At 54.5% G+C, this 23,639-nt stretch overlaps 3 protein-coding genes across 6 annotated transcripts in view; 1 reads left to right on the top strand and 2 right to left on the bottom strand.

The window, feature by feature from the left end:
- BIN3 (bridging integrator 3) overlaps positions 1-2,551 on the top strand; it is a 41,397-nt gene extending 38,846 nt beyond the window's left edge. For both annotated transcript variants that reach the window (XM_045852825.1, XM_045852827.1), the window contains one exon: positions 1,681-2,551. In XM_045852825.1, the coding sequence (XP_045708781.1) occupies positions 1,681-1,827 (147 nt within the window). In that variant the 3' untranslated portion in view covers positions 1,828-2,551. The remainder of the gene's footprint in view (positions 1-1,680) is intronic.
- A 294-nt stretch (positions 2,552-2,845) lies between these two features.
- CCAR2 (cell cycle and apoptosis regulator 2) lies at positions 2,846-17,781 on the bottom strand. 2 transcript variants are annotated; one of them, XM_045852823.1, is made up of 21 exons: positions 17,641-17,781; positions 16,697-16,795; positions 16,028-16,119; positions 15,544-15,635; positions 15,242-15,356; positions 14,944-15,073; positions 14,672-14,768; positions 9,945-10,064; positions 8,209-8,431; positions 8,008-8,121; positions 7,521-7,684; positions 6,908-7,079; positions 6,590-6,820; positions 6,254-6,475; positions 5,556-5,700; positions 5,333-5,415; positions 4,762-4,908; positions 4,473-4,584; positions 4,184-4,372; positions 3,825-4,030; positions 2,846-3,640 (listed from the first exon to the last, which is right to left on the bottom strand). In XM_045852823.1, exons 2-21 carry the CDS (start codon positions 16,752-16,754, stop codon positions 3,596-3,598), a joined length of 2,757 nt encoding a protein of 918 aa, XP_045708779.1. In that variant the 5' UTR covers positions 16,755-16,795; positions 17,641-17,781; the 3' UTR covers positions 2,846-3,595. The 2 variants fall into 2 exon arrangements, with proteins under 2 accessions (XP_045708779.1, XP_045708780.1); XM_045852824.1 differs by having other exon boundaries at positions 5,333-5,412.
- A 750-nt stretch (positions 17,782-18,531) lies between these two features.
- Positions 18,532-23,339, bottom strand: CUNH8orf58 (chromosome unknown C8orf58 homolog). Of its 2 annotated transcripts, XM_045853701.1 has the most exons (7): positions 22,977-23,339; positions 21,338-21,846; positions 20,857-20,997; positions 20,604-20,742; positions 20,365-20,507; positions 20,047-20,153; positions 18,532-19,520 (listed from the first exon to the last, which is right to left on the bottom strand). In XM_045853701.1, the coding sequence occupies exons 1-7, from the start codon at positions 23,023-23,025 to the stop codon at positions 19,409-19,411; spliced, it is 1,200 nt and encodes a 399-aa protein (XP_045709657.1). In that variant the 5' UTR covers positions 23,026-23,339; the 3' UTR covers positions 18,532-19,408. The 2 variants fall into 2 exon arrangements, with proteins under 2 accessions (XP_045709657.1, XP_045709656.1); XM_045853700.1 differs by lacking the exon at positions 22,977-23,339 and having other exon boundaries at positions 21,338-22,406.
- Between the last annotated feature and the right edge of the window lie 300 nt (positions 23,340-23,639).

The following is a 23,639-nucleotide window of genomic DNA, read 5'->3' as shown; positions in this document are numbered from 1 at the left end:
AAAGCTAAAGGCTCATCAGGTCTCCATCCACCTCCAGCCCTCCATCTCTTGGCCTTGGTGTTTGGCGCCCCCCAGTGGACACTGTCATTCCTTGCAGAGTCCACAATCATTGGCGCCCAAAGAAAAGCCCGATTCCTGCCTCACCACCTGCCATCTTTAGTCCCTGCCATCCCACACCAAAACCATGGGATTTGTACTGGGATCAGGAACCCTGAGCAGGGTTGATGTTGGACTGGGACTTGTTAGTAATCATGTCCTTGGTCGCTGAGGTAAAGCGAGGCAGAAAGCCACCCTTGCCCCGGAGCATTGCCCTGTAGGTGAGGGCTTCCTTCCAGCAGCTTCCTCCTGGGCCTGTGGCATGCCCTGTGTCTTCCCTCCTGCACACCGTGCCTCCTACACCATCACCACCCCTGTTTCCGGCCCCTGCCCCCTGCAGGCTGTCCTACCTCCTACATCCTGTGCTTGGGGAGGAAGCTCCAGGGGTTGAGGCTTCAGCGTGCCCCGGGTGGAGCAGCTGGGGAGCTTGGGATGCCCTGTCACCAGGCAGCAGGGTGGCCGGGGGTGTTGCTGCCTCCTCGGCACCAGCCTCCCCTCCCTCAGCTGCCCTGCCATTAGTCACTGGAGAAGTGAGCATCCTAATGACTCAGCCAGCAGTGCAGCTCAGGGTGGTGGTGGGGTGCCATCCCCTGCCCGCCCGCCCCCCCCAGCACTAGCCCAGGCCCCATACCCTGAGGTGACAGGATGTAAGAGCCTTGGACGTGAGAGACATGTTCTCAGAAGCAGTTCAGCCATGCTCCTGCCACCAAACATGCAATGTGGCATGCCCTTACCAGTAATGGCACTCTGGGTTTCTAAAGTAGTAGAGGCCCTTTTCCCCAAGGACAGCTTGGAGCTGGAGATGATACAATGTAGACATTTTGAATAGTGTGGAACACTTTCATGGAAATACACACTTCCATTTGTCTAGAGGTGGAGGCTGAGGCAAGAATGGCTTCTGTCCCCTCTCCCGACAAAGCCTCAGGCCCTGGGTCCAGTCAGCCCTCAGCCGTGTGTGTGAGTCACCCACACCTCACCCCACACCCCGTGCCTGACATTGTCCACCTGGGCCAAGCACCTTAGGTATGATTGACACTGACACAGCAGGGAAGGAATGGAAAGCTAAGAAGTGTCACCACTGTCACCTTCCAAAGACCAGCCTTCAGGGCTTTGTGAACCTGCCCTGCCCGCTCCTCACAAACACAAGCCTCTGGCTTCTCATCACTTCTATGAAGCACTGAGCTGTAGTCACTGTGCCTGGTTCCCTTGGCCCCCCTGGAACCTGCCAAGCATCCTCCCACTCCCCCATCCCTAGCCTGGGGCGTACTGTCCCCCCACCACCCAGCACATGCACACCCCACTGCGCTGCTTGGAGAGAAGGCAGAGTTCCCACCTCCACCTCCCGCCTCCCGAGGATCTGTTGCTTCCCTCGCCTGTTGACTTACTGCCACCCCAAGCAGTGGACCGTCCCAAAGGGCTGCAGGCAGTGGTTCACTCCTCCCTGGTTTCCATGCAGTTTAGGGAGATCCGCTGAGGGGGAGTGCAGCGGGGGAGGGACCAGCAGAACCTGGCCCAGAGAGGGCAGTGCTGTGGGGCTGGGGGCCAGGAACCCAGCCCCACTGACCTGCCCCTCCTCCCACCCAGGTGGTCTACTACTCTGAAATGCACAAGATCTTTGGAGACCTGAGCCAACAGCTGGACCAGCCTGGCCACTCCGACGAGCAGCGAGAACGGGAGAATGAGGCTAAACTGAGTGAGCTCAGAGCCCTCTCTATTGTGGCTGATGACTGAGCCTGGGACTCGGGAAGACTCCTGGAGCACACGTCGGCCTCTCCAGGCTTTGACCTTGCCCAGCTTGGGCCCAGGCCCCAGCCATCGATGGGGCCTTCTCTGGGAGAACTGGGGGGGCTCAAGGCCCCCCGCCCTGCCTCAGCAGCCCTTTGGAATGAGCCTGGCACCCAGAGCCCCAAACAGGTTGCCATCTCCCCACCCATAGCAGGAGCCCCCGGACAGGTTAGCAGCCTAGAACTGCTTTCTTATTTCCACAACTGCCCCTGGCCCAGCACCAGAGCGGGCTCCCAGCCTGCGAAGGTCATAGGCTCCGTCAGCTCGCAAGCGGTCCCAGCCATTTGCAGGGTCGGATCGTATCTACCTCCTAAAGACCTGTCCTGGGGAGTCCACCCACCCTTCAGCCTCCCCCTACTCTCCTTCCTGGGAGAGGGTCACGATACTGCCCTGGAGAATGAGTGCTGTGGTCCCCCAGCCCTGACTGGCCCTCGCCCAGGTTCCCAGCACCACAGAGGCTCGCTCAGCCCACTTCTATCCTTTTGGTCAAGGGCAGGGAAGACCCCCCCCCCAGCCTGAAGTTTCCGTAACAACAGGTTGCACCTTGTGCAAATGTCCTACCACAAAAATTCACGGGCCAATTCACGGGCCTCAAAGCCACAGCAGTGGGTTGTGTCTCACCTGGATATTTGGAATTTTATTTTTTCAAGTAAAGTTTTCAGTAAATGTTCTTGTTTTATTGTGCTGTAACTAAGGAAAAGAGAGGACAGCCACCTCAGGTTTTTTTAGGGTAACACTGCCCCCTGCTGAGCCGGCAGGGCCACTACAGCATCCTCTCCCCTGAGCAGCCAGCAGCCAAGGTCAGGAGCAAGGGGGCTCGGCTCACTCTCCCTGACACCCTGCCCACCTTTGGAAGGCCACTCCACCTCCATCCAGCAGAAGCTGGGCCAAGGGCCAGGAGGAAGGGCAGGAGCACAAGCAGACCTGGAAGAGGACGAAGGGAAAAGCCATGGAGGGCACTTGGTTTGTTTTGACTTTGGTTTATTTAAAAAACAAAAAGCAAAAAAAAAAAAAAAAAAACAACTTTATATACAAAGTCAAACTGAAACCACGGGTTATGGAAAGAGGCGAGACGTATGGGGAACAGGGAAAAAGGCTGGGCCAGAGCCAATACCACATTCTGAACACCGGGAGCCAGGGAGCTGAAGTGCTGGTTTCTTCTGGCAAGTCCGGGGTGGCTGCAACAGTGTGCACTGGCAGACAGCCCAAGCGCAAGGCTCGCTGGCACTGACTTCATTCCTCCAAAGGCCACAGGAAACGCGTCCCAAACCTGCTCCTGTGACCCAGCAGGGTTTGTGCCATCTGGAGAAAGGGCTCTTACCCCAGCCAGATTCCACGTCTGTTTCTTCATTTATTGGCATCAGACCTTAGGACAGTCGAAAGCCTTTTCCTCCCCTGTCTTACTCTAATCTGGAAGAGGACAGGAGAAAGCACAAGACTAAAGGGCCCCAGGAGAAACCCCAAGGTAGAGGGCAAAATGACATTCAAGGGGTGCAGATGTTGGATTTAGTTAAGTGGAACCGGCTCCTCACTCGTCCGTCCCACACAGCACAGGCAACCCCGTCCCAAGCTCCCTACACAGGCTGAGCACAGGGTTCAGCGCCCGCCTTCGACTCCCAGGTCCTGCTCCAGCTTCCTTCTGGAACCAAAGGGCTCTAACTTCAGCAGGCTCCATCGCTGACCTCGCAGGACGGCAGCACCTGCGCCAGGCCCCTCAGTTGCTAGGTGCTGGCTCCTCCTTCTCTACCCAGCTGTCAGCCTGTTTGAAACAGATGGCACAAGAATTAGACCCAAGGAGGAAAAACTACTATCCACTGCCTCCTGGGAGCAAGGAGCTGAGTGATGGACTCCCTAAGAAACCAGTGGCTGGGGGAGGAGGCGAGGTGGACCTGGCATCACCGTGACCAAGCCCCTGACTCCGCACCAGCTCTCCTGCGGCTCACCTTTTCAACCATTCGCTGCATCTCCAGCTGCAGGGGGGTCAGGCGTCTCCGGAAGTCGTGCAGCAGCCGCTGAAGCTGGTTCTTCTGTCGCTCCGCCGTGCGGGCCATGTCTTCGGCCTCAGCCAGCCGGGTGCGCAGCTCCTGCATGTCTGCTGCCAGTGTCTTATTCGTTACTTCAGTGGCTGAGAAGCGGTGATGGCTCTCCTCTGGTGGGAACATACCAGAAAGACTGCTGCTAAGTTAAAGACCTAAGTACAGGGCGAGAGGCCTGAAGCCTGAGGAGCAGGGTTCCCTCTTGGGCTCTGTGGACATGCCTACACAGCCCATCACCACAGGCCCCCACAGCACAGACCACTCACCCAGCTTCAGTTCCAGTGTATGAATCTTGTTCTCCAGGTAGAGCCGTCCGCTGTCCTGCTGCTCTGCACGGAGCAGCAGGTTCCCCACATTGATCAGGCTGCCGTTGTGGGACACCAGGCCTTTGTGTTCCGTGGGGGCAGCTCCTGGCTTTGCGCTTTTCCCAGAAGGAGGTAGCAGGTCCAGGTTTCCTAGTGGGGCCGTGAAAAGGAGTAAGGACTGGGTCTCAGGGGGAGGAGACAGCCGCCCTGCTTGTCCTTGCATGGAAGGCTGCACAGCACTGGTACGCACCGAAGAGCGCCTCCTCAGGAAGCCCGCTGTCCGGGCCCTCCGTGCGGCTGTACTGCAGGCTGCGGTACTGGCAAATGTTCTGGGTCACCACCCTGCTGACCAGCTGCTTGGCCTACAGCAAACACACACCCAAGATCCCCTCTGATGAGCAGACGCAAGCCCCCAAGTGTGGAAGAACCTAGAACTAGAGTGTCATCTGAGTCCCCCACAGGAACCAGGTGTGTGCCTGTGCACATCACGGCAGGTGAGGCCCCCAGAAAGGACCAAAAGGGGGTGCAAGGGAAGGCACCTGTTCCGCACTGAGCCGGAGCCCAAGGGTAAGCAGAATCCTCTCCAAGTCTCGCCGGTGCAAGTAGCCACACCAGTTGGCATCAAAGAAGACAAACGCGAGAAGACAATCCAAAGGGAGCACGGCAGAGGGGTCCAGCTCCTTGGGCTGCACGAGAAACAAGGAAGAATACGGTTACAAGTAGTTGTCTCAGTGGCCAAGTCACCCAGGACACAGCCCGTGTACACCGAGTGGGCTGGCTGACATGATCACACCGGGAGCACCTTCCCTTCGGAGACCTGACCCTGGGCCGACAAGCAAAGGCTGGTTCCCAGCACTCGGGGCTTCAGGGATGTCTCACACAGGGGAACCCTGTGTGCTCCCAGACCGGTCACTCCACTTGGATTCACCCCAGGAGAGACACTGAAATGACTCCTAGACCCCATGGAAATGCCATTCCATGAGCCAAGAACCACGTTTTGTCTTTTGTCAATAAATACTGAAGTCATTTGGCAGAAGTATCCAAGGACTGACCCAGGTCTTCCTGAGTGTCACTGTCACTGAGGCTGGACGGGCAGAACAGAGGTCTTACCATGTCCTGAAGGGAAGAGAACTCCATCTCTGACTGGTTGGAGGCCACAGACCGGACCTCGGAATCCTCCAGCTTGGCTCCTGCTACAGAAAGCCTGAGATGAGCGAGGTGCAGGGGCCACTTGGACAGACGGGCTCCAGTCCTAACCGGAGACCTGGGGCCAGAGTCAGGATGCCGCCAGCCGGCACCCACGCCCCGCCCCGCCCCACCCAGCGGCACCTACCGAACTCCTCCTCGCCATCGTCCCTCAGCAGCAGCAGCTCCGGGTCAAGGGCCATCTCACAGAGGTCCTCAGACGCCTCCCCCCGGGGCTTCTCTTCTTCCTCTCCCCCAGAAGATAGGGGTTTTGGCAAAAGCCCATCCTCCTTCTGTGGGAGACAGACCAAGAGGAAGAAGACTGTCACCTGCAGTAACTAACGATAACAACAGCTAACACTGAGCATTGGCCACAGGCGGGCCTTGCAAAGGGCCTGCATGCGCCGTCTCGTGGGACACTTTACATGATGGGCTTCAGGGCAGACCAGGGTGCTCTCCCGAGACACCTAGGATTCTGCTCGGGGGTCTATGTGAGAGAGTTCATTTAGGCAAGAAGCAGCCCCACGTGCTTTCGACAGCGTTAAGAAAATACAGTATGCTGGTCAACCACACCCCCACCCTCCTCAGAGCACTCACTCCGAGATCCCCATGCTGCCACACCAACCCAACCACACTTCCCTCCCCTCCTCCAGCCCACCTCCCGCCTAGCACAGCACCCACTAGTCGTGTGGCTGTGCGAGGGTGAAGCACCCCACACCTGAGCACACACTTGGGTCTCAAGGCACGGGCGGTGAGTGAGAGGAGTGCCAAGAGAAGGCCCATCGGGTGCTCAGGGCCGCGTGGCTGCACGTAGCCCCAGTGCCCGTGCAAGGCAGGGGTACTCACCGGTGGGACGTCTGCCTCGGCGGCTGTGCCCTCACTCTGTACCTCATCCTTGGACTCCTTGGCCACCTCCTCCTTGCCTGCTTCTTCTTCCTTGGCCACCTCCTCCTTTTCAGGTTCAGGTGGGGCCACAACCTTTTCAGGAAGGCTCAGCAGCATCTTATAAATCCTATAGCCAAAGTCCCTCTGCAGCATCTCCAGGAACAGCTCAGCCAACACCATCACCTGGTGAAAGAGGCAGCAGGGGTCCCTGAGCGTCAGGAAAAAATGGAGTGTTCCAAGACCCACCACACACCCATACACACTACCCCAGCGGTTTCCCCAGGCTCCTACACCTACCTCAAAAGAGATCCTTTCTTTTGGCCTCCGGTCCTCCACAATACCATGGAGGGAGAGGTTTACGCAGCCAGGGTGTGCCATGACAGCAGGCTCTAGAGGGGGCGGAGGTGCCTCTGGAAGATCAGTGTCCACTTCCTGTTGTGTGGTGACCTCCGGGTTCTCTGCATTCTGTTTAGATGTGTCTGCTGCTTGCTCTGATGCATCAGCTGCCTGTTCTGTAGGCTCTGTTTTCTGTGACAAAAGCCAGGAGCTGTGACCACCTGGGCTTGGGGGCCAGGGTACCTGCTCTCCCCACCTGTTCAGAAGGCTTCACCTTACCACTGGCACCTCCTGGGCTGGGGGCGCTGCCTCGGCAGCTTTCTGCTGACACAAGGCCTCCCACTCTTCCAAAGGAGGCATGACAGTCCAGACGTCTGGCAGGTACACCACCACAGTCTGCAGCCGCCTTGGGGGTCCCGGCTGCAGATACTGAAACTCAGCAAAGCGCCACCTGCTCACAGCAAAGAGAAAAACGAAGTAGGGACCCAGGACATTCGTAAGCAAGTGCTTCAGCTTCAAGTCAACATTTAGTCAGCACATACTGCAAGCCACACTTTGAAAGTTCAAAAATAAAAGAGACTGAGTTCTCAAGAATGGTTAGTCAGTGGGGAGGCACATGTAAGCAGCCATTTGCTCCAAGGTGCTAAGGCAACAAGGCACATCACAGGTCCCTGGGAGGTCCCTATCTGGCGGGCCCTGAGGGGCCAGCTGCCCTTCAACGTGCTTATCCCTCATCATAGTCAAGGCAGCCATTTGTGGCGGGCAGGGTGAGTGGGGACTAGGGAGGAGAGGACAGCTAACAGATCAGAAAGGTGCAAAAGCTTAGCCTGAACAGTCGCCAACTCAACTTGCCAACTCAGCCTACAGACGAGAGCTCGGGGCAGCCACTCACCACTTCGTGCAGGCGCTCAAGTCAATGCCGGCCTGGGCTTGCGCACAGCGGATGGCAGTGCGGACTAGCACCTGCGGGTCGCCCTTGGGGTCGAGGCCATCCAGGGAAGGAGACCACTCACCCCCAACCAGCACTGCCTCTTCTTCCTTCCGGCCCAACAAAAACTGAAAAATGAGATCAGGGTTAAGAAATGGAAAACCAGCTACCGGGGTCTCCCACTGGGAGGCAGCCCACCACTAGGGGATGCAGGCGGCAAGCCGTGAGGAGTCCACATGGCAGAGGGGTAGCTTCTCCACCTGTGAACATGACCCAGCCACCTAACTCTCTGACAACTAAGGACAGCTCTGAGCAATGCTGCGCTCCTGGTAAAAGCAGAGGTGTGTCAGCTCTGAAACTCCTCGTTCACGACAGGAGCTGAGTGACTGAAAACGTGGCAGGGCCTGGACATCATCATGAGTGCATCTTGCCTGGGGACTTCAGCTCTCACCTTGATCTGCTTCAGAGGGTGTTCTGGCGTCTCCCTCGGCTCAGCCATGTCATCCACAAAGAGCATGCAACAGCGATACAGTTCTTCTAGGCCCGGGGAAGAGAGCAGCAGTACCTGGCCAGGGGTGGCACGAAGGACACACTCAAGAGCTTTTTCAACCCCCGACAATGGGAGAAAGCAGCAGGCCCCCCACCAACTTACCTTGGAACTGTAAGTGGGGTCACTGTCCACAGGGAGGGGCTCAGCACCAGCGTCTGGAGCTGGCTCCTTCTCAGAAGATACCTGGATACGGCTCGGATGATGGAGGGAAAATGGCTGGCTCAGAGGGAAGGCCGACAGCCAGCTCAGATGCACAGCCAGAAAATCTGAGGGGACCAGGAGGCTGCGGTAGCGGCGCTGGAGTTCTAGGAAGTCACAGGTGGGGCTGTAGGAAGAAAGCAAGGAGATCCAGAAAGAGCCAAGACTAAATTATTTTTTAAATGGAACCATAAAAAAACTTGAAAAATAAAAGGACCACTTATTTTATGATCTGGGAAAGAACTTTGTAAGTAAGACACATCTGGAAAAGAAAAGATGGATCAGATCTGACCACCAAAATGGTACGACCTCTAAAACAAAAAAGACAACCTGGGGAAGGAAACAACGTTTGCAATACATAACCGAGAAAAGGTTCATTGTCTTAACATGAGTGGAGCCCAAAAATCACTGACCGAAAGTTCATAAGTCTAAGAGAAAAGTGACATCAACAGGCACTTAAGAGAAAAAGAAATGAGACTTAAAAACCCATAAAAAATATGCTCAATCTCACTCATAATTAAAGAAATGCAAATCAGAATATCACTTTTCACCCACCTGACTGATAAAGATCAAAAAGTCTGATAATGCAGCGCTGGCAGAGGCCTGGGGAGACAAATGCTTCAGGCCCCAAGGTGAGAACGTAGGTAAACCTGTACGAGCTCTTGACCAAAATGGGCACCATCCGTCAACGTTTAAAATAGAGCCCTTCGGGCCAGCTACTCCTTTTCTAGGAACTGATCGCCATAAAATGCTCACCATACATAGATGTATGTGGAAGGATGTTTATTACAACAATATTTAGGGTAAGAAAAGACTGCACATGGAGAGAAAGTTGGTTAAAGAAATGGCAGTGCAGCCATTTGGTGGGACACCATGTAGTTGCTAAAAAGAATGAGCTGAAGCTAATAAATGTTAACATGGAATAAATTCTAAGATATATTAAGTGAAAAAGCAAAGTACCAAACAGTATGTACAACAGGCCTCCATTTGGCACTTGTGTTTAAAAACACACAGGTGTGTGTGTGGCTGTTAGCAGCACGTTCCAGCTGGACGTGACATGGGATCGGTGTCTTAGGAGAAGACGGAGCCCAGTGGATCGGCATGGAGAACAGGGGCCCTGTCTGGGCCGGGGACTTTGGTGGACGTGGCTTTGGGAGTCTGCAGCTGGAGCCCTGCGTCTCCCCCACTGCTGGATGGAATGTGGAGTTGCTCATCTACCTCTCGGTCAGTCAGTTTCTCGTGTGGGAAGGAGGCTTGCAGGCCAGCGTCCTCGTACATGCTGTAGCGCTTTAAAAACAATGCAGAGGATCCCGAGAAAACCAGTCCCAGAGTTCCTATGAGCTGCAGTTTCTACCTGGATTATAACTGCTATTGGGTACCTGGATTTTGATTGGCAAGCCTCAATTACAGCTTGCCGTAAGCATTCCTGGTGATTATATCATCAAGTTCTATCAGGGCACCCATGTCGGTGGTGCTCTACTGACCAAGTCTGAGATTTTAAAATCAAAAATCATCACATTAAAAAACAAAGATGAAACAAAAGATCACAAGAACACACACACACACACACCATATCTCATTTACACAAGACACTATAACTAGCTGCAAGCCACACCTGCCCACCCAGCCTTGCCGCTCACCTGTCCACAGTATAGGGAGTGAGATGGACCCGGTAGGGAGGCAGGTCATGCCTCGGTTTCTTAGCACCCCAAGGCTCTCCACCAGCCCGCTGCTTGCGTTTCTTGGAGTCGTAGTCATCGCTGGAGGTCGGTCCATCACCAGAGGGAAGAAACCACACTGTTACTTACAGATTCAACACATCCTGGCCTGAAACGAACGGGGAATGACCTGACTCCCCAGCAGCAAAGAAGTGGATAAAGAAGGTGTGCTAACAGCCATATAACAAGTTGTTATGAAGATGTTAAAATGGAGATTTAAATGCTTTTAATAACCATTTATGTTTAGCCAAAAAAAAATAGTATGTAACAATCTAAATACAGCAGTGCCTCAACTGTGAAAAAAGGAAAAAAAAATGCAAGCTTTAAAAGACTAAAATGAAATAAGAGATGAATAATGGTGGTTGCCTCTAATAAAGCTTATGAATAATTTTTAAATATTTTCTGAACTTTACATAGTTAATATAACTTTTGAAATGAGCATAAAAGAATTTAACTGATTATTTTTTAATTTTTATTTATTGATTTTAGAGAGAGAGGAAGGAGGAAAGAGAGAGAAATAATAATTTGCTGTTCCACTTATTGATGCATTCATTGGTTGCTTCTTGTATGAGCCCTGACTGGGGATCAAACCTGCAATACAACCTTGGCGTATCTGGACAATGCTCTAAGCAACTGAACTACCTTGCCAGAGCTTAACTGTTTTTTTTTGTTTTTTTGTTTTTTGACAAGAGACACATCATGGTACCTTGCTAAAGGTTCCATAAAGTAAGTTTTATTTAAAAAGACATTTTTTATAATGAACCTTTGGCAGTACACATTAAAGGCATAAAATACTCAAGCCCTGGAAAATTTATCCCAAGGAAGTTAGTTCAAAAGAAACAAAAAGGAGGCCCTGGCCAGGTAGCTCAGTTGGTTAAGGCACTGTCCTGATAGACCAAGGTTGCAGGTTCAATTCCCGGTCAAGGCACTTAAAAGAATCAACCAATGAATGCATCAATAAGTAAAAAAAAAATCAATGTTTCTCTCTCTCTCTCTCTCTCTCTCTCTAAAAATCAATGAATTAAAAAAAAGTTATATACATACTGGAAGAAATTCAAGCTAAGAGTAAGAAAACCATATTCATATCCAGCAGTGTCTGAATTGATATTTTAAATACGTAATCATGCAGCCATTAAAAGTCATGAGAGTTACATAGAAAAAAAAATGTTTACAAAGAATGTATAAAAATCACTTGAACTCTAAGATCAAAAGTATTAAAAAGTATGAATATATATAATGATTAGAAAAGACTATGGGGGAAGTGGCAATAAGTAATTTTTCTCTTCAAAAGTTTTCTAATGGTTCTTAAGAACGGTTACCTTTTAAGGAAAGGAGGGCACACACGTGTTTACTTTTTAACTTTGTGTGACAGCATGCACTACTCTGTGTACATTCTTGTGTAAATCATTTATCCCTGTGTCACTAGTATGGGTGCAACGAATAGAAACAGTAGAACAGAAAAAGTTTGTAGACCATCATAACATGCCAGACTAACGTAGGGAAAACCCCATGTCTGATGAGAGAAATGCAATCACTGTCGCTTCTTCGCGCTGAGGTGACTGGAGTGGATTATACTTACCAGGTCTCTGTTCTTTCCCCTTAGGCCTGCCTGGGCTCCTTCCCTAGTCATTACACCCCAGGAACTAGTTGGTTATATTTAACACAAACTTTTTCTTTTCTCTTGTCTGGGTAATTTCCCTGCTCATTTGCACCTGTCTCCAAAAACTGCCTTCTAACCCTGCTGTAATGGGATGTCAGTGCGCCCATGTCTCTAACAGAAGAGCTGTCCCCAGTCATCTGACACCCCCTTCAGCCTGCCCGTGACTGGAGGGGACTCTTCTGTACACGCTGGCGCCTTTAGTTAAACTGGATGTTCTCCTGAGTCCTGTGACTCCAACAGCCAGGCTCTCTCCTTACTGCGGCCTGTCAGCAGCAGATACCAGGTAGTGGTACCAGGGGAGGGCTTCTCGGTGACCTCAGCAGGAGGAGACCTGGGTCCCTGCCTCCCAAAGCCAAAAATTCAAAATCAAACTTAGCTTCCAGCCAAAATGCTAATGTGGCCGACTCCTTTATGGCCTGCTGCTCTCCCCAGAACAACCTAATTCTTACCGCCCCCTTTCCTACTCGGCAGACTCTCTCTACTGACTGATGGCAATGTCTGTCCTTCCCTAGAAGCCATGACACTGAAACACCATAGCCAAAGTAACGTAACACCAGCCTGGCACAGGGCTCGACACATCCAGGCCAATCCCATGCAACTGACTGTATGGAAAGACTGGACTTGAACAAACTGACAGTACCCAGAGGGGAGGGGGAAGGGGATAACGGGGGGTAAAAGGGGGAAAGGTCATCAAGGAACACTCCCCGTGTGTCCAAGGGTCCAAAGGACACATGTACAAAGCCAAAGGGGAGTAAAATCGAGGGTGGGAGATGGGGATGGCTGGAGTGGAGGAAGGAGAGTGGGGAGTGGAGACAATTGCACTTGAACAACAATTAAAAAAAAAAGAGGGGTGGGGGAGAAAGGCTGAACTTGAACCTAAAGCAGAAAGTTCCATGCAGCCATTGATTCCCATCCAGGCCACATCATCTCTGAGTACACTCACTGTGATTTTGTAATGAAGACTTTAATAAATTCACAGAATGTGAGTGGTGGAGGGTCTTTGGAAACTGCAGACCAGGAAGATGCACCAGATGAGAGATGTGGGTGTATGCAAAACATATACCAGTGACTTGCGAATGGGACAGTGTGCTTCAAAGTGGTGAAGACACTGTGGAAAACAATCCTAGACAATCAAAGCATCCCCCTAGGTAGAATTCACAGATGGCCTGTCCACAGGAACAAACACTAGCTTCAGCACAGAGACTAGCTACATCACTTTGCCTAAACTTTCTTTTTCCTTTTACGATTTTATTCATTTTTAGACGGAGGGGAAAGGAGGGAGAAAGAGAGGGAGAGAAACATCAATGTGTGGTTGCCTCTTATGTGCCCCCTACTGGGGACCTGGCCTGCAACCCAGGCATGCACCCTGAATGGGAATTAAACCAGTGATGGGAATTGAACCAGCAACCCATTGGTTTGCAGGCCTGCACTCCATCTACTGAGCCACACCAGAGAGGGCTGCCTAAACTTTCTGAGTTACTCCATGAGCCTTTTAAGTGTTCGCCTTGGACTGCAATCTCAGCCCTGACCGTGGAGTCAGGTTCCTTCTCTACAGTTCTCATTTCATAAGAGAGCCAGACTGAGAGAGCAAGACCATGAGAACAATGTTCTAGAGTATGGAAATCTTTCTTTTTAACCTTTGGGGGCAGGGGGAGAAAGGTAGAGAAACACCCACATATGAGAGCCTCTCGCACACCCCCAACGGGGGACCTGGCCTGCAACCCAGGTATGTGCCCTGACCGGGAATCAAACTGGTGACCTCTCAGTTCCCAAGCCAGGGCTCAATCCACTGAGCCACACCAGTCAGGGCGGAAATGTTCTACATCTTGAGAGAGAGAGATTTTCCATTTGTCAAAACTGTCCAGTTAAGATTTGTGCATTTCAACCAGTATACATTTTACATTTAAAAAAGTTTTACGTTAAAAAAATCATGTACAAGGCAGGGAACAGATAGAGGCAGAGATGGAAGAAGATGGCAGGTATAGACACTTGAAGCCAGGTAATGGGTATATGAGAGTTCATCCTTTTGTTTACTTTGCTTAGACTTAAAATTTTCCTCAATAAAAAATTAACATAGGCCCTGGCTGGTGTAGCTCAGTGGATTGAGCGCCAACCTGCGAAACAAAGGGTCACTGGTTCGATTCCTAGTCAGGGCACATGCCTGGGTTGTGGGCCAGGTTGGGCCCCCAGTGGGGGATGAGTGAGAGGCAACCACACATTGATGTTTCTCTCCCTTTCTTTCTCCTCCCTTCTCCTCTCTATAAAAATAAGTAAATACAGTATTTTTTAAAAAAGTTAAAATAAGACCAACAGAGAGAAATAAAATGAGTCTTGAGCAAACTAGTCTACAGCTTAACTCCTAGGAACATAAGCACAACCCTTTAGGGAGAGAGTAAGGCAGGATAAAGAACACATGAGCCAGAGAAAACAGGCAGCGTGCTCCCAGCAGTCCCTGTCGCTCACAGGTGATACAGGTTGGCCTCGGAGGCCCTAAGGCCCAGACCACGGGGGCGGCCCCACACAGGGCCAAGGAACTGTCTCCATGTCCAAGGCATGGGCCTAGACTTCTAGGCAGAGTGCAACATTCTAACCCCACACTGATATATACAATGTATACAAAGAAATGTTTCAACTAGGAACTAAAACATTCTACAAAGTTACTTTTTCTGATAACTACTATTTCCTTGACAGTTTTGATTTCTAGTATCTCAATCTCAGTGACTAGAAATAAAAGGGAAAAGTATATATTAAGAAAATTTCAAGATGATTATTTTGAAAGGTGAACTACCAAATCCCTGCTTGCTGAACCAGTTGATAAAGTTCCATTATTTTTATAGACCTCACTATGTGCCTGCTTATTTCAGGGTAAGGGACTAGGGTCTACCTGCAGGGAAGAGAATGTTATGTCAACAAGCAGCAAAAAAAGGGACAGTGCTCCTTGAGGCAAATAAGGAAAATATAACATTTTTCTGGTTGAACATCCTCTTACCTTCGGCCCTGATCCAATCGGCCATGAGGGCCCCGAGCAGGAAATCTGTTCAGGTGGCTCAGATGAAGTGTATGGGATGTTTGGAAAAGACTCAGAGCTGCAGAGAAAGAATGGCTGGTGACTCAAAAATTAAACATGTAACTTCCCTGTCCCTTTCTTTCAGTGCACAGAAATACCCACTTCTATTCATAGAGCAGCAACCTGACAGTTACGAGTCCGTTCACCCACCCAGAGTGCCGCATAAAGCCACACCCCATGCCACTGGTACTCACGCTTCTGAGGAAAGAGGGGGGGAATTCGGTGAGGCTGGAAGATCAACTGGGGCTGAGCTCCCAGAATCCCTTGCTTCTGGCCCAGGGCTGCCACATGTAGAAGGGGGGGTGCTGGGGACTTCAGTAGGGGCTGCAGGACAGTAACCAGGAAATCAGGACATCCCTGGTTGATGTGCTCACTACCTTGGACAGATGCAGCCCCACCCCCTTGACAAAAGTACGGTTCTCACCCAGCTTTCGGAAACAGGGGCTTCCCTCCCTCCCCTTTCCAACGCATGTGACAAGGAGAGATGTATACCTGGTTGGAGAGTGTTTGCACCTTGACAGCATTCCAAGGCACTGCCTGGCCTGGGTTGTATGCAGCCTTCACCAGCACCTTCTCACCCAGCTGGGGCAACCGGCCTTTCACCACACTGCCAGCACACAAGCCAGGAGGCCCAGTCAGGAGGCCCGGCCACGCCCCCCTGACGAGCCCTGCCCATCAAGATTTCTCACCCCTTGCATGAAAACAGCAAAGCGATAACATCAGAGGAGCCCCAAAGCATGGTGACAGACTGAATCCAGCAAGCATTTCCAAAAGGAGATCAGCCTCGAACCTACCTCAGCTGAAAAAAGACCTCTTCATCCACCACTCCAAAATAGTCGTGCAAGCTGGTAACAATGCCAGTGAAGACCCGCTGCTTCTCCCCACCCTGTAAGAGAAGGTGCCATTTAAAACAGGGAGCGTTTGTCCATGTTCTGCTGTTAGCATCTCATCTCCGTGTAGCCCACTGCCCCAGCTCATTCAGAGCACGGCCTCGCGATTCACATGGAAGGAAGGGAGGGCAGGCGGGCATTATGCTGATTCTTGCATCACAAGCTGCTTCTACGATTTCCAGTTCCTTTGTTCCAAGAAGCACCCAGAGATTTCCCTAGAGCCAGCACTCTGCACACCCCAGTCAGTGGTGCCTAGTCACCTCCGCACTGGCCCAGGGCACAACTGTCAGAGATGAACACTGTGATGCAAAAATGAAAGTATCGAGCACCCATGCATACCGGGGTGGTCCCCAGGGCTGGTGCTCACTAGGAAGGACGCCCAACCTACCTGAAGGTGCCTGGCATTCTGGGACAGGTCTGTGGCCACAGGGGGGGTGAGCAAACCAGGAGGAGGGCCCAGAAGAGACGTGGAAGCTGTGCCTATGGACAGAGAAGCAATCTCCAGGGACGGCACCTACCATCTTAAGCACTACAGTCAAGGAGAGCAGCAACTTTCAGCCTTTTTCACCTCACAGCACACAAACTAATGACTAAAATTCTGTGGCACACCAGAAAACATAGTTTTTTGCTGCTCTAACCAAAAAAGTAGGTATAATTTTGATTCATTCACACCAGACGCCTATTGCTATGTTGACTGTTGTCACTGTTTCTTTAATCTGACAGTCTAAGGGAAAAAAGCTAATGCCCCTGACTAAACAGCCAGGTGCTGCATGGTTTAAAAATCCCTGCGCGCAGCAGTGTGCCTGTCACTGCACACCCGGCTGAGAGTCACTGACCTAGACCACACGGCAAGCCCAGCGGGCAAAGCGGCCCCACGCAACCCTCCACAGGGCTTTGCTGTCAACCGCGCGCCAGCGCCTGTTTTCCTCCGCGACATCAGCAGCGAACCGGGCTCCGCCAGGGAAATCCGACGGCCAAGTTTTCTCCAGACTAACTCCAGAGCACATGCTGTTTCAGTACGATCCCAGAGCCCCGGCGGGGAGAAAGTAACGGTCACCTGAGAAGTTGCGTCCCCCTGGAAGTGGGTTGATCCGCTGGCGCTTAAATTGGGACATCGGGAATGCGGTCCTCTTTCAGAGTCTTGGGGGGAAAAAACCTTCAATCAGGAAAGAAATAAGTTAACAGCTCATAGGGGAATTTTCCATCAGCCCCAAAACAGGAACTAAGTTCCTGAGGAGAGCAGGGAGAATGAATGGAGGCGATGAAGGGAGTGTGAGAGGAGCAAGAACTGAAGTGATCACCCGGCTCCAGAGAGCCCTCACCACCAACCCAGCGGCGGGGACACAGCCGGGCTACGTGAAAGAAAAGGCAACTGGAGCCCAGAGACTGCGACTCGTCCTAGGCCCCACAACCAGTCAGTGACAACACTGGGGCTCACACCCAGGTCTCCCGACAATGCAGCGCCCCTCTCGCTGCGCCACCCCCGGATGCGTGAGGGGTCTGAAGGCTGGAAGGGGCCCGGAGACATTCATTCATTCAAACACATCCGCCAAAATGCTCCCCGCAAGGCCCAGAAAAATGGAGGAGGCTGCCTCCAGAGAGGGGACCGTGGGGGCCTTCTCCCCGGAAGCCTGGCCCGTTGTCCCCCGGCCCGTGGCGAGGCAGCCGTGTGGCCCGGCCGACCGCGGATCCGGCTGCGCGCCCGCCCTCCGGCTCCCGCGCAGCCCGGCCCTTCGCTCCTGCCTCAGCGGCCGCCGGTACCGGATCGCCCGGGCAGGGCCGCGCCGCGGCCAGGCCGCCGTGAGAGGACGGAGGCGCGCGGTTCCTCCTCCGCCCGCCCCCGGGGCCGGGGCCGAGGCCGTTGCCAGGGAGACGGGGCTTGCAGTCCAAGGGGGGCTCGGCCCCTTCCCCGGCCCTGCATCGTTGCTGCCTGGCCCTCGCGGCCCCTCGGTCGGGGAGGAGCGTCGGGGCAGAAGGGCGGCGGGGGTCCGGCCAACCCACCTGCGGGCCAGGGCCGCGACACCGGGGGGACAAAGACACCCGGAACCACCGCTGCTGCTGCTGCCGCCGCCACCGGAAGCGCCTCTCCGGAAACGCGACCACTGGTCGGAAGCTGCCACTCTCCCGGATATAGTCCCTCCCCCGCGGCACCGACCTCCCCCTCCCCCACGCCGGCCCGCCGGCCCGCTACGACCCGGAGCGGAAGTACGCCGTTCCCCTCGGACGCGCGTTCGGAAGCCGCGCCTGGGTGGTGTCCTCGCTTAAGTGTCCCATTAGAAAAATGGGCTTCAGGGAATTGGTTCTTTGTCCAAAGATAGGTAGAGTGCGGCCCCAAACCTGAGGAAGGGCGCGGTCTTGCCTCATTTGGGCAGACCCCCGAGACTGCAGTCGCGGGACAACCGAACCCTGCGGATGGATGGCCATTTCTGGGAGGTGTTCCTGTTTCTGTCTCTAGCCACTGATCCCAGCCCCAGTCCTGCCCTTCCACTGAGGGCACCATACATACACACCACCCCTCCATCCTCTAGGTGCCTGCAGACTAAGCTTTCCCCTTTCTCAATTAACAAAAAGCTAGGAACCTAACAGGTTGTAGTAATACAAACTACCACGATATTTAGAGAGACAATTACAGAGTTCTTAAGGACTTTTCCTTTAGTGCTCACGACAGTTCTGGGGGTAAGCAGGTTGGGAATTAGTGTCCTACATCTCTGATATGAAACCTCAAGGGCCTCGGTGAAATGACTTGCTCCAAGTCTTGCTGCTAATCACGGGCCGTTTTAGTCCCCATTACCAATCCCAGTCCTCCCTTAACCCCCAACCTTCCCACCATCCCTCCAGTCTAGCCACCCTCCAACACCCATACCCTCCCCTAGTCATGTAACATTCACAAAGCACTTTGAGACAGTTTAATCTCATTTTATCCTCATAACAAGCCGGTGAGGTAGGTAGGTCAATCATCATTATACCATTTGGGAGATTAATGGGAAGCTATGGCTCAAAAAAGTTAAGGGACTTTGCCCAGGTCTAAAAGCTAGTATGGGCCTCCAGTTTCAGCTGTGATGTGTAAAGGCTAGTGAGGAACAACGCAGCTAGGAATAGACCCTGTGGGTTACTCTGCTAGTTTCCATGTTTTTCTGAACCCTCCCATTCCTGGTGCAGTCTTCACAGGCACGGCTCCATGGACCAGACTCAACGCAGAGACAGCCAAGGCAGTGCCCTTCTCTGTGCTGGGGCTTCCCACGCAGCAATGAGGAGAAAAGCAGGGCTCCAGGACTAGCAACTGTGCACTGAGGCATGAAGGTCAGTCAGTTCCCTCCCTCTGCAGTCACTTCGCCCAGAAGACCAGCTTTCTGAGTGTGTGATTCAGGAGAGCTGGTTGGATCCCGTCAGTTCACAGCTGTGGCAGTCTCACAGAGATATGTGTATGTATCCTTTGCATATAGACACATACGCAGCAGGCTGGGCCCCGACACATCACCATGCCAAACAGGCTCCAAGGATGCCTGAGGAATCGGTTCACATTATCTAGGCTCAGGGATTTCTGGCAGCCAAGGAGGTGCCCAGGGGCTGCCACACTTTGGGGTCTCTCGGGGAACCAGGACTCCCCTGCCAAGCTGCTCAGAGGAGAAGGACTCAGCCCTCGCCTCAGAGAGAAGGGCAAGCATCGGCAGCTTTCTCTGGCAGTGCCCAAAAACAGTGACAGGGCAAAGGGCAAAGAAGACTTCAGTGCACACCCCTCCGCACAGGAGCACACCTGCACCAGGAGGTCTCAGCAGACAGAAAGGTTTTTTCCTCGTTGCTTCTTCACCACTAACGATGGCATAAAGGTCTTCCGGAGGGGGCGGCATGGAGGTCTTTCAGGGAGGTCCCTTGACCCAATCCTGTGGAAAAGGCAAGGTGGCCTTAGATAAGGAAAAGGAAACAAAGGTGGTGATGTCCCCAGAGTGGGTCAGGAGCACGTGTCTGCTGTGGGGATGGAAACTGACATGGTGCTTCCTTCCCCTGGAGAATCATTCAGTGTAACTATCCCCCCCATGGTCCACTGTGGCACCCTTTGTCTGTGCCCCCACCTTGCTTGCCCAGCACACCGGGAAGGTGGCCTAAGTTTCAGCTTTGAGGGTCGAGGATTTGCAAGGCTGGCATAAGGAGATTTCCCACATTCTGGTCCTGGCTCTGCCACTGACACCCATGTGGCCTCAGGAAGGTGGCTTCCCTCCCCAGCCCAGTCCTCAGCCTCCGCATCTACCAACAGGAAGCTTTAACTACTTTCTGTTTCTTCCAGCACTGTCTCCGAGACTGTGTCACTCAGATCACAGAGGGATGAAGAGAACCAGCAGAACAACCTCAGCACCCTGGTTCATCAGGCTCCTCCCTGCACCCTCACCTGGGCTGAGCCACAGCACTCACCTGGGGGCAGGGCCATGAGGAGGAGCAGGGGGCTCAGAATGTTGAGAGCTCTTCCAGCGAATCCGATTGAGAAGGACCTTGACCTTGTTCCAGTGGGAGAGATCCCGCTGAGCAGAGAATGAGGGGGTCACCACAGAGCCCCACCCCACAGCACATCCCATACAGCCACAGACAGCTGTCACCCCAGCCCAGAGAGGCCACCTGCTCCAAACAGGAATCCCCTTGTTTTCCCAGAGTTTCTGGCCTTTACTGTATCCACACGTGCCAACCACCCCCCACCCCCAACTGTCACCCGCTCCGCATACACCCATCACCCACCTTGTGACTCTGGGAGCATGGCAAGTTGTAAGCTGGCCCCGTGGGGGCCTCTGACAGCCCAGGAGGGTGGGCACTGGGCACTGCCACCTTTGGGAGTGAAGCTCTTTTTGCGCTTTCAGAGAGAGAATCGGGTGACCCAGGTCCTGAAACAGCAACACACCAGTCAAGCCCAGGGCTCAGGGGATCTGTCTGGGGCCCCAGGCCAGCAGGACTTGGAGGGAGACATAATCGCCCCATACCTGTCTCCTTTGCCTGGCTGAGCAGCTCCCAGGACCCGTGTACCCCACTGCCTGGGGCGTGAGAGGGTGGAAGCAAAGGCGCCAGGGTCGGCTCCTCCTCGGCAGGGTCTCGTGTGCAGGAGAGAAGGGCACTTGGGCCCTGAGCAGAGACGAGGCTGTTCTGAAGGAAGCCCTGGTGCCAGGGGCCCCACCCCTCCTGTGCCTCCTCAACTCACCTGCCCCCCTCCCCACCAGCACCACAGGGCTCACTCACCCCAGGGAGCCTCTGGGTCTGCAGCTGCAGGTGGAGTTGCTGGAGCCGCACCATCTGCTCTAGCACTAGGCACAGGTGTTCCAGATAGCGAAGACCCTGTCCTGGGAGGCAGGCCCAGGCTTCAGGCCCCACGCCCCTCACCTGTGGGACATAGTGAGGTAGGGGAGACTTGAACTCAACCAGACTCCCACCCTCGGTGGCCATCAGATGGGGGCAGAACAGGCAGGGAGAGGAGGACCCTGCACCCAGCTGGCCTCCCAGTGCCCAGCCAACCACAGCACCAGGCAAACCTCCTACCGGCCCACCTCCACATGGCCGGGAGTGGAGTGAGACAAGAAGCTGGGACACACCCATCAATTAGGGACAGGAATGCCCCACCCCAAGAGAGAGCTCTGGGGAGAACAATTGGGGGGCCCCACCAGCCCCAGTGTCAGAGGGCCATGTCCACCCACTTTTCACCTAGCCGAGAGTTGGTACTCACCACCTCTGCTTCTTCTGGGCCTGCCTCTTGGTCAGTTTCTGCCTTGGTGGCCTCCTGGTCCCTTGCTCCAAAAAGGGGCACTCCATACTCAGGCTTCCTTGTTGGCTTTGGGGAGCGGCAGTGTTGTGACAAGCTGGCAGAGGAAGTCGGGAGCTGGCTGGACCGCTCCAGCACCTGTTCTAGCTTCTGGCTGGCCAGGATATGGTCCAGGTGGGCAGGAAGCTCCACGGGCAGGGCCAGGGGCTCACGGCCCCCCACAGGCTCAAAGTCCAGAGATTCCTCAGAAAGGCCCGGTGAGGTGGTCAGGGAGCTGTCCCCAACCGCCATCTCCACTCCTGAGTCCTGGGAGGCCAGTTTGAGAAGTGGCACCTGCCCCCAGAGACCCTTCACCTCACCATCCCCCTCCCGGGAGCCCAGTGAGCACCCTTGAGAGGTGTCCAGGATCCGTCTGTAGGTGCTGGTGACTCCAGGCACGACGCAACCCTGGGCCAGGTTCTCACCAGCTCCATCTGCAAGGAGAGTGAGAATCAGGCTAGGGAGGCGCCCCTGCACCCCCAGCATTCCTGGCAGCTGAAACATTTCCCAGGGGGGAGTGTCCGGGGCCAGAGGTGAAGGGAGGAGCCTGGCCAGCCACACCCCTGCCTGGCCCTGTTCTGTGGGACTCCTTTACAGCAGTAATTGTTAGCGATCACACCCCTGGTACGGCTGTGGGGTGGGCTGCTGGAAAGGATTTCCTCCTCATCAGCTCCTGGATGGCCTGTCTTCCTCTGAGGAGGCGCTGCTTTCCTCCTAGGAACCCCTGAGCCCCTGCCCCTGGGGTCTGCCCCTGACCAAGTCATGAGTGCGGGCACTGGAGCCTCTTCCCCTGCTCCCAAAGGGGAGTGTGACTGGGCACCCCGCCTCCGGGAGGGGGAAGGGCACAGAGATGGTGCAAAAGGCATCAGGGTGCTGGGTGAAGTCTCTCCTGGAGCTGGGGGGGGACAGTAATTAAAAATAACAATAGCCATAACCATGTTGGGTTTTTGTTCTTTTAAGTGAAAAACACTGAAGATTTTGTGGCAAATTGAAGAGAAAACACCGGAAGAAAGGGAACTGGGGTGGGGGTAGGTGGAGACGTGGCCTTGTCACCTAGTGACTGTCAGCTGGGTGCCAGGCCCTCCTCCCCTCTGGGCGCCTAGTTGTCCTCGATGATGCAGAAGCGGAGGCTGGAAAGGGTGGAGAGCTACCCACAGGTCCCAGCCGGCCACAGGAAGACCCAGGTGCCAAGCCTGGCCCCCTGGGCAAGGAAGTGGGCCACGAGGCCCACCCTGAGGTGCCTGTGGACAGGGGTCCGCCGCCGAGGAGGGGGCTTTCGGGACTGCAGGCAGGGGCAGGGGCCGGAGGAGAAAGATCCGGATCGGGAAGTAGAGGGAAGTGGTCCCGGAGGAAGTGGGATGGAGGTGGTGACTGAATTAACGCCCAGACTCGGCGGGTTTCCTGTGCGATGTACAGTCACTCGACCCTTCCAAAAGGAGGCCACGAGGCGGCGAGGGTGGGTGTGCCGGGTGGGGTGCGGTGGGGCCGGGCGCAGGCGGAGGTCAGCGCTCCGGAGTGGGCGCAAGGGCAGGAGGCTCTGCCCGCCTGGGGGTGGGCGACTCACCCCGGCCTCCCAGCGGCTCCACTGCGAAGACGCGCCGCCGGCCCAGCATGGCCCCGCTCCGCCCCGACTGCTGCAGCGGGACAGAGCGCTCTCCCGCGTCCCCTAGCTGCTGCAGCGCCCCGGGCTTCGCTGTTGTCCTGACTCCCTGGGCGCCGCCCCGGGCCACTCCCAGCGCGGGGGATGAACCGAGGCAAGAGGAGGGTTGCAGGTGTGAAGAGAGCGGGGGCTGCACGCGGGGCCACGTGTGCCGGGGTGGCCCCCCAGGGCTGGCTGGGCGCAGAGAAGGACCCCGGTCCGCTCTCCTTCGGACGCCGATCCTCTGTGCTTCAGGCCGGGGCAGCCCCCCCCCACCCCCCCAGGTCGCTTTCTGTCTGGTTGCGCAGGGTCACTCCGCCCCCGGTTCACACGCGGAGTCTGCCTTCCTGCCGCCCAGATGAAGCCGACGGGCGGGGACTGGACTAGAGCGCGGAAGGAAACGGAACCCCACGTGCTGGCCGTGGGAAGGCCGCTGACCAGGGCGCAGACGTCCGTCCCTGAGCTCCCAGCTGTGCGCCTGGGGCATGTCACACCGCCACTCAGAAACTGGCACGAGAAAATGGGGGACTGATCTCTGCCCAGAGGGAAATCCTTTCCGACAGCTCCAGAGCACCTTGGGTGCCCCTC

This window comes from Phyllostomus hastatus, unplaced genomic scaffold, assembly GCF_019186645.2.
Source record: "Phyllostomus hastatus isolate PE091 unplaced genomic scaffold, TTU_PhHast_1.1 phas_contig_98, whole genome shotgun sequence".
NCBI lineage: Eukaryota > Metazoa > Chordata > Mammalia > Chiroptera > Phyllostomidae > Phyllostomus > Phyllostomus hastatus.
The sequence above is the reverse complement of the archived record's forward strand: the minus strand, read 5'-3'. Positions and strand labels throughout refer to the sequence as shown.

Coding starts and splice junctions, on each gene's coding strand:
- CCAR2 (XM_045852823.1), bottom strand. CDS start 16,754: ATGTCCCAATTTAAGCGCCAGCGGATCAACCCACTTCCAGGGGGACGC. Junction 14,769..14,943: donor CCCCCTCTTTCCTCAGAAGC/GTGAGTACCAGT, acceptor CTTTCTCTGCAG/CTCTGAGTCTTTTCCAAACA. Junction 6,476..6,589: donor AAGAAAGGATCTCTTTTGAG/GTAGGTGTAGGA, acceptor CTCTTTCACCAG/GTGATGGTGTTGGCTGAGCT.
- CUNH8orf58 (XM_045853700.1), bottom strand. CDS start 21,916: ATGTTTCAGCTGCCAGGAATGCTGGGGGTGCAGGGGCGCCTCCCTAGC. Junction 20,154..20,364: donor CATGCTCCCAGAGTCACAAG/GTGGGTGATGGG, acceptor TTCTCTGCTCAG/CGGGATCTCTCCCACTGGAA. Junction 19,521..20,046: donor CCTCATGGCCCTGCCCCCAG/GTGAGTGCTGTG, acceptor CCTTTTCCACAG/GATTGGGTCAAGGGACCTCC.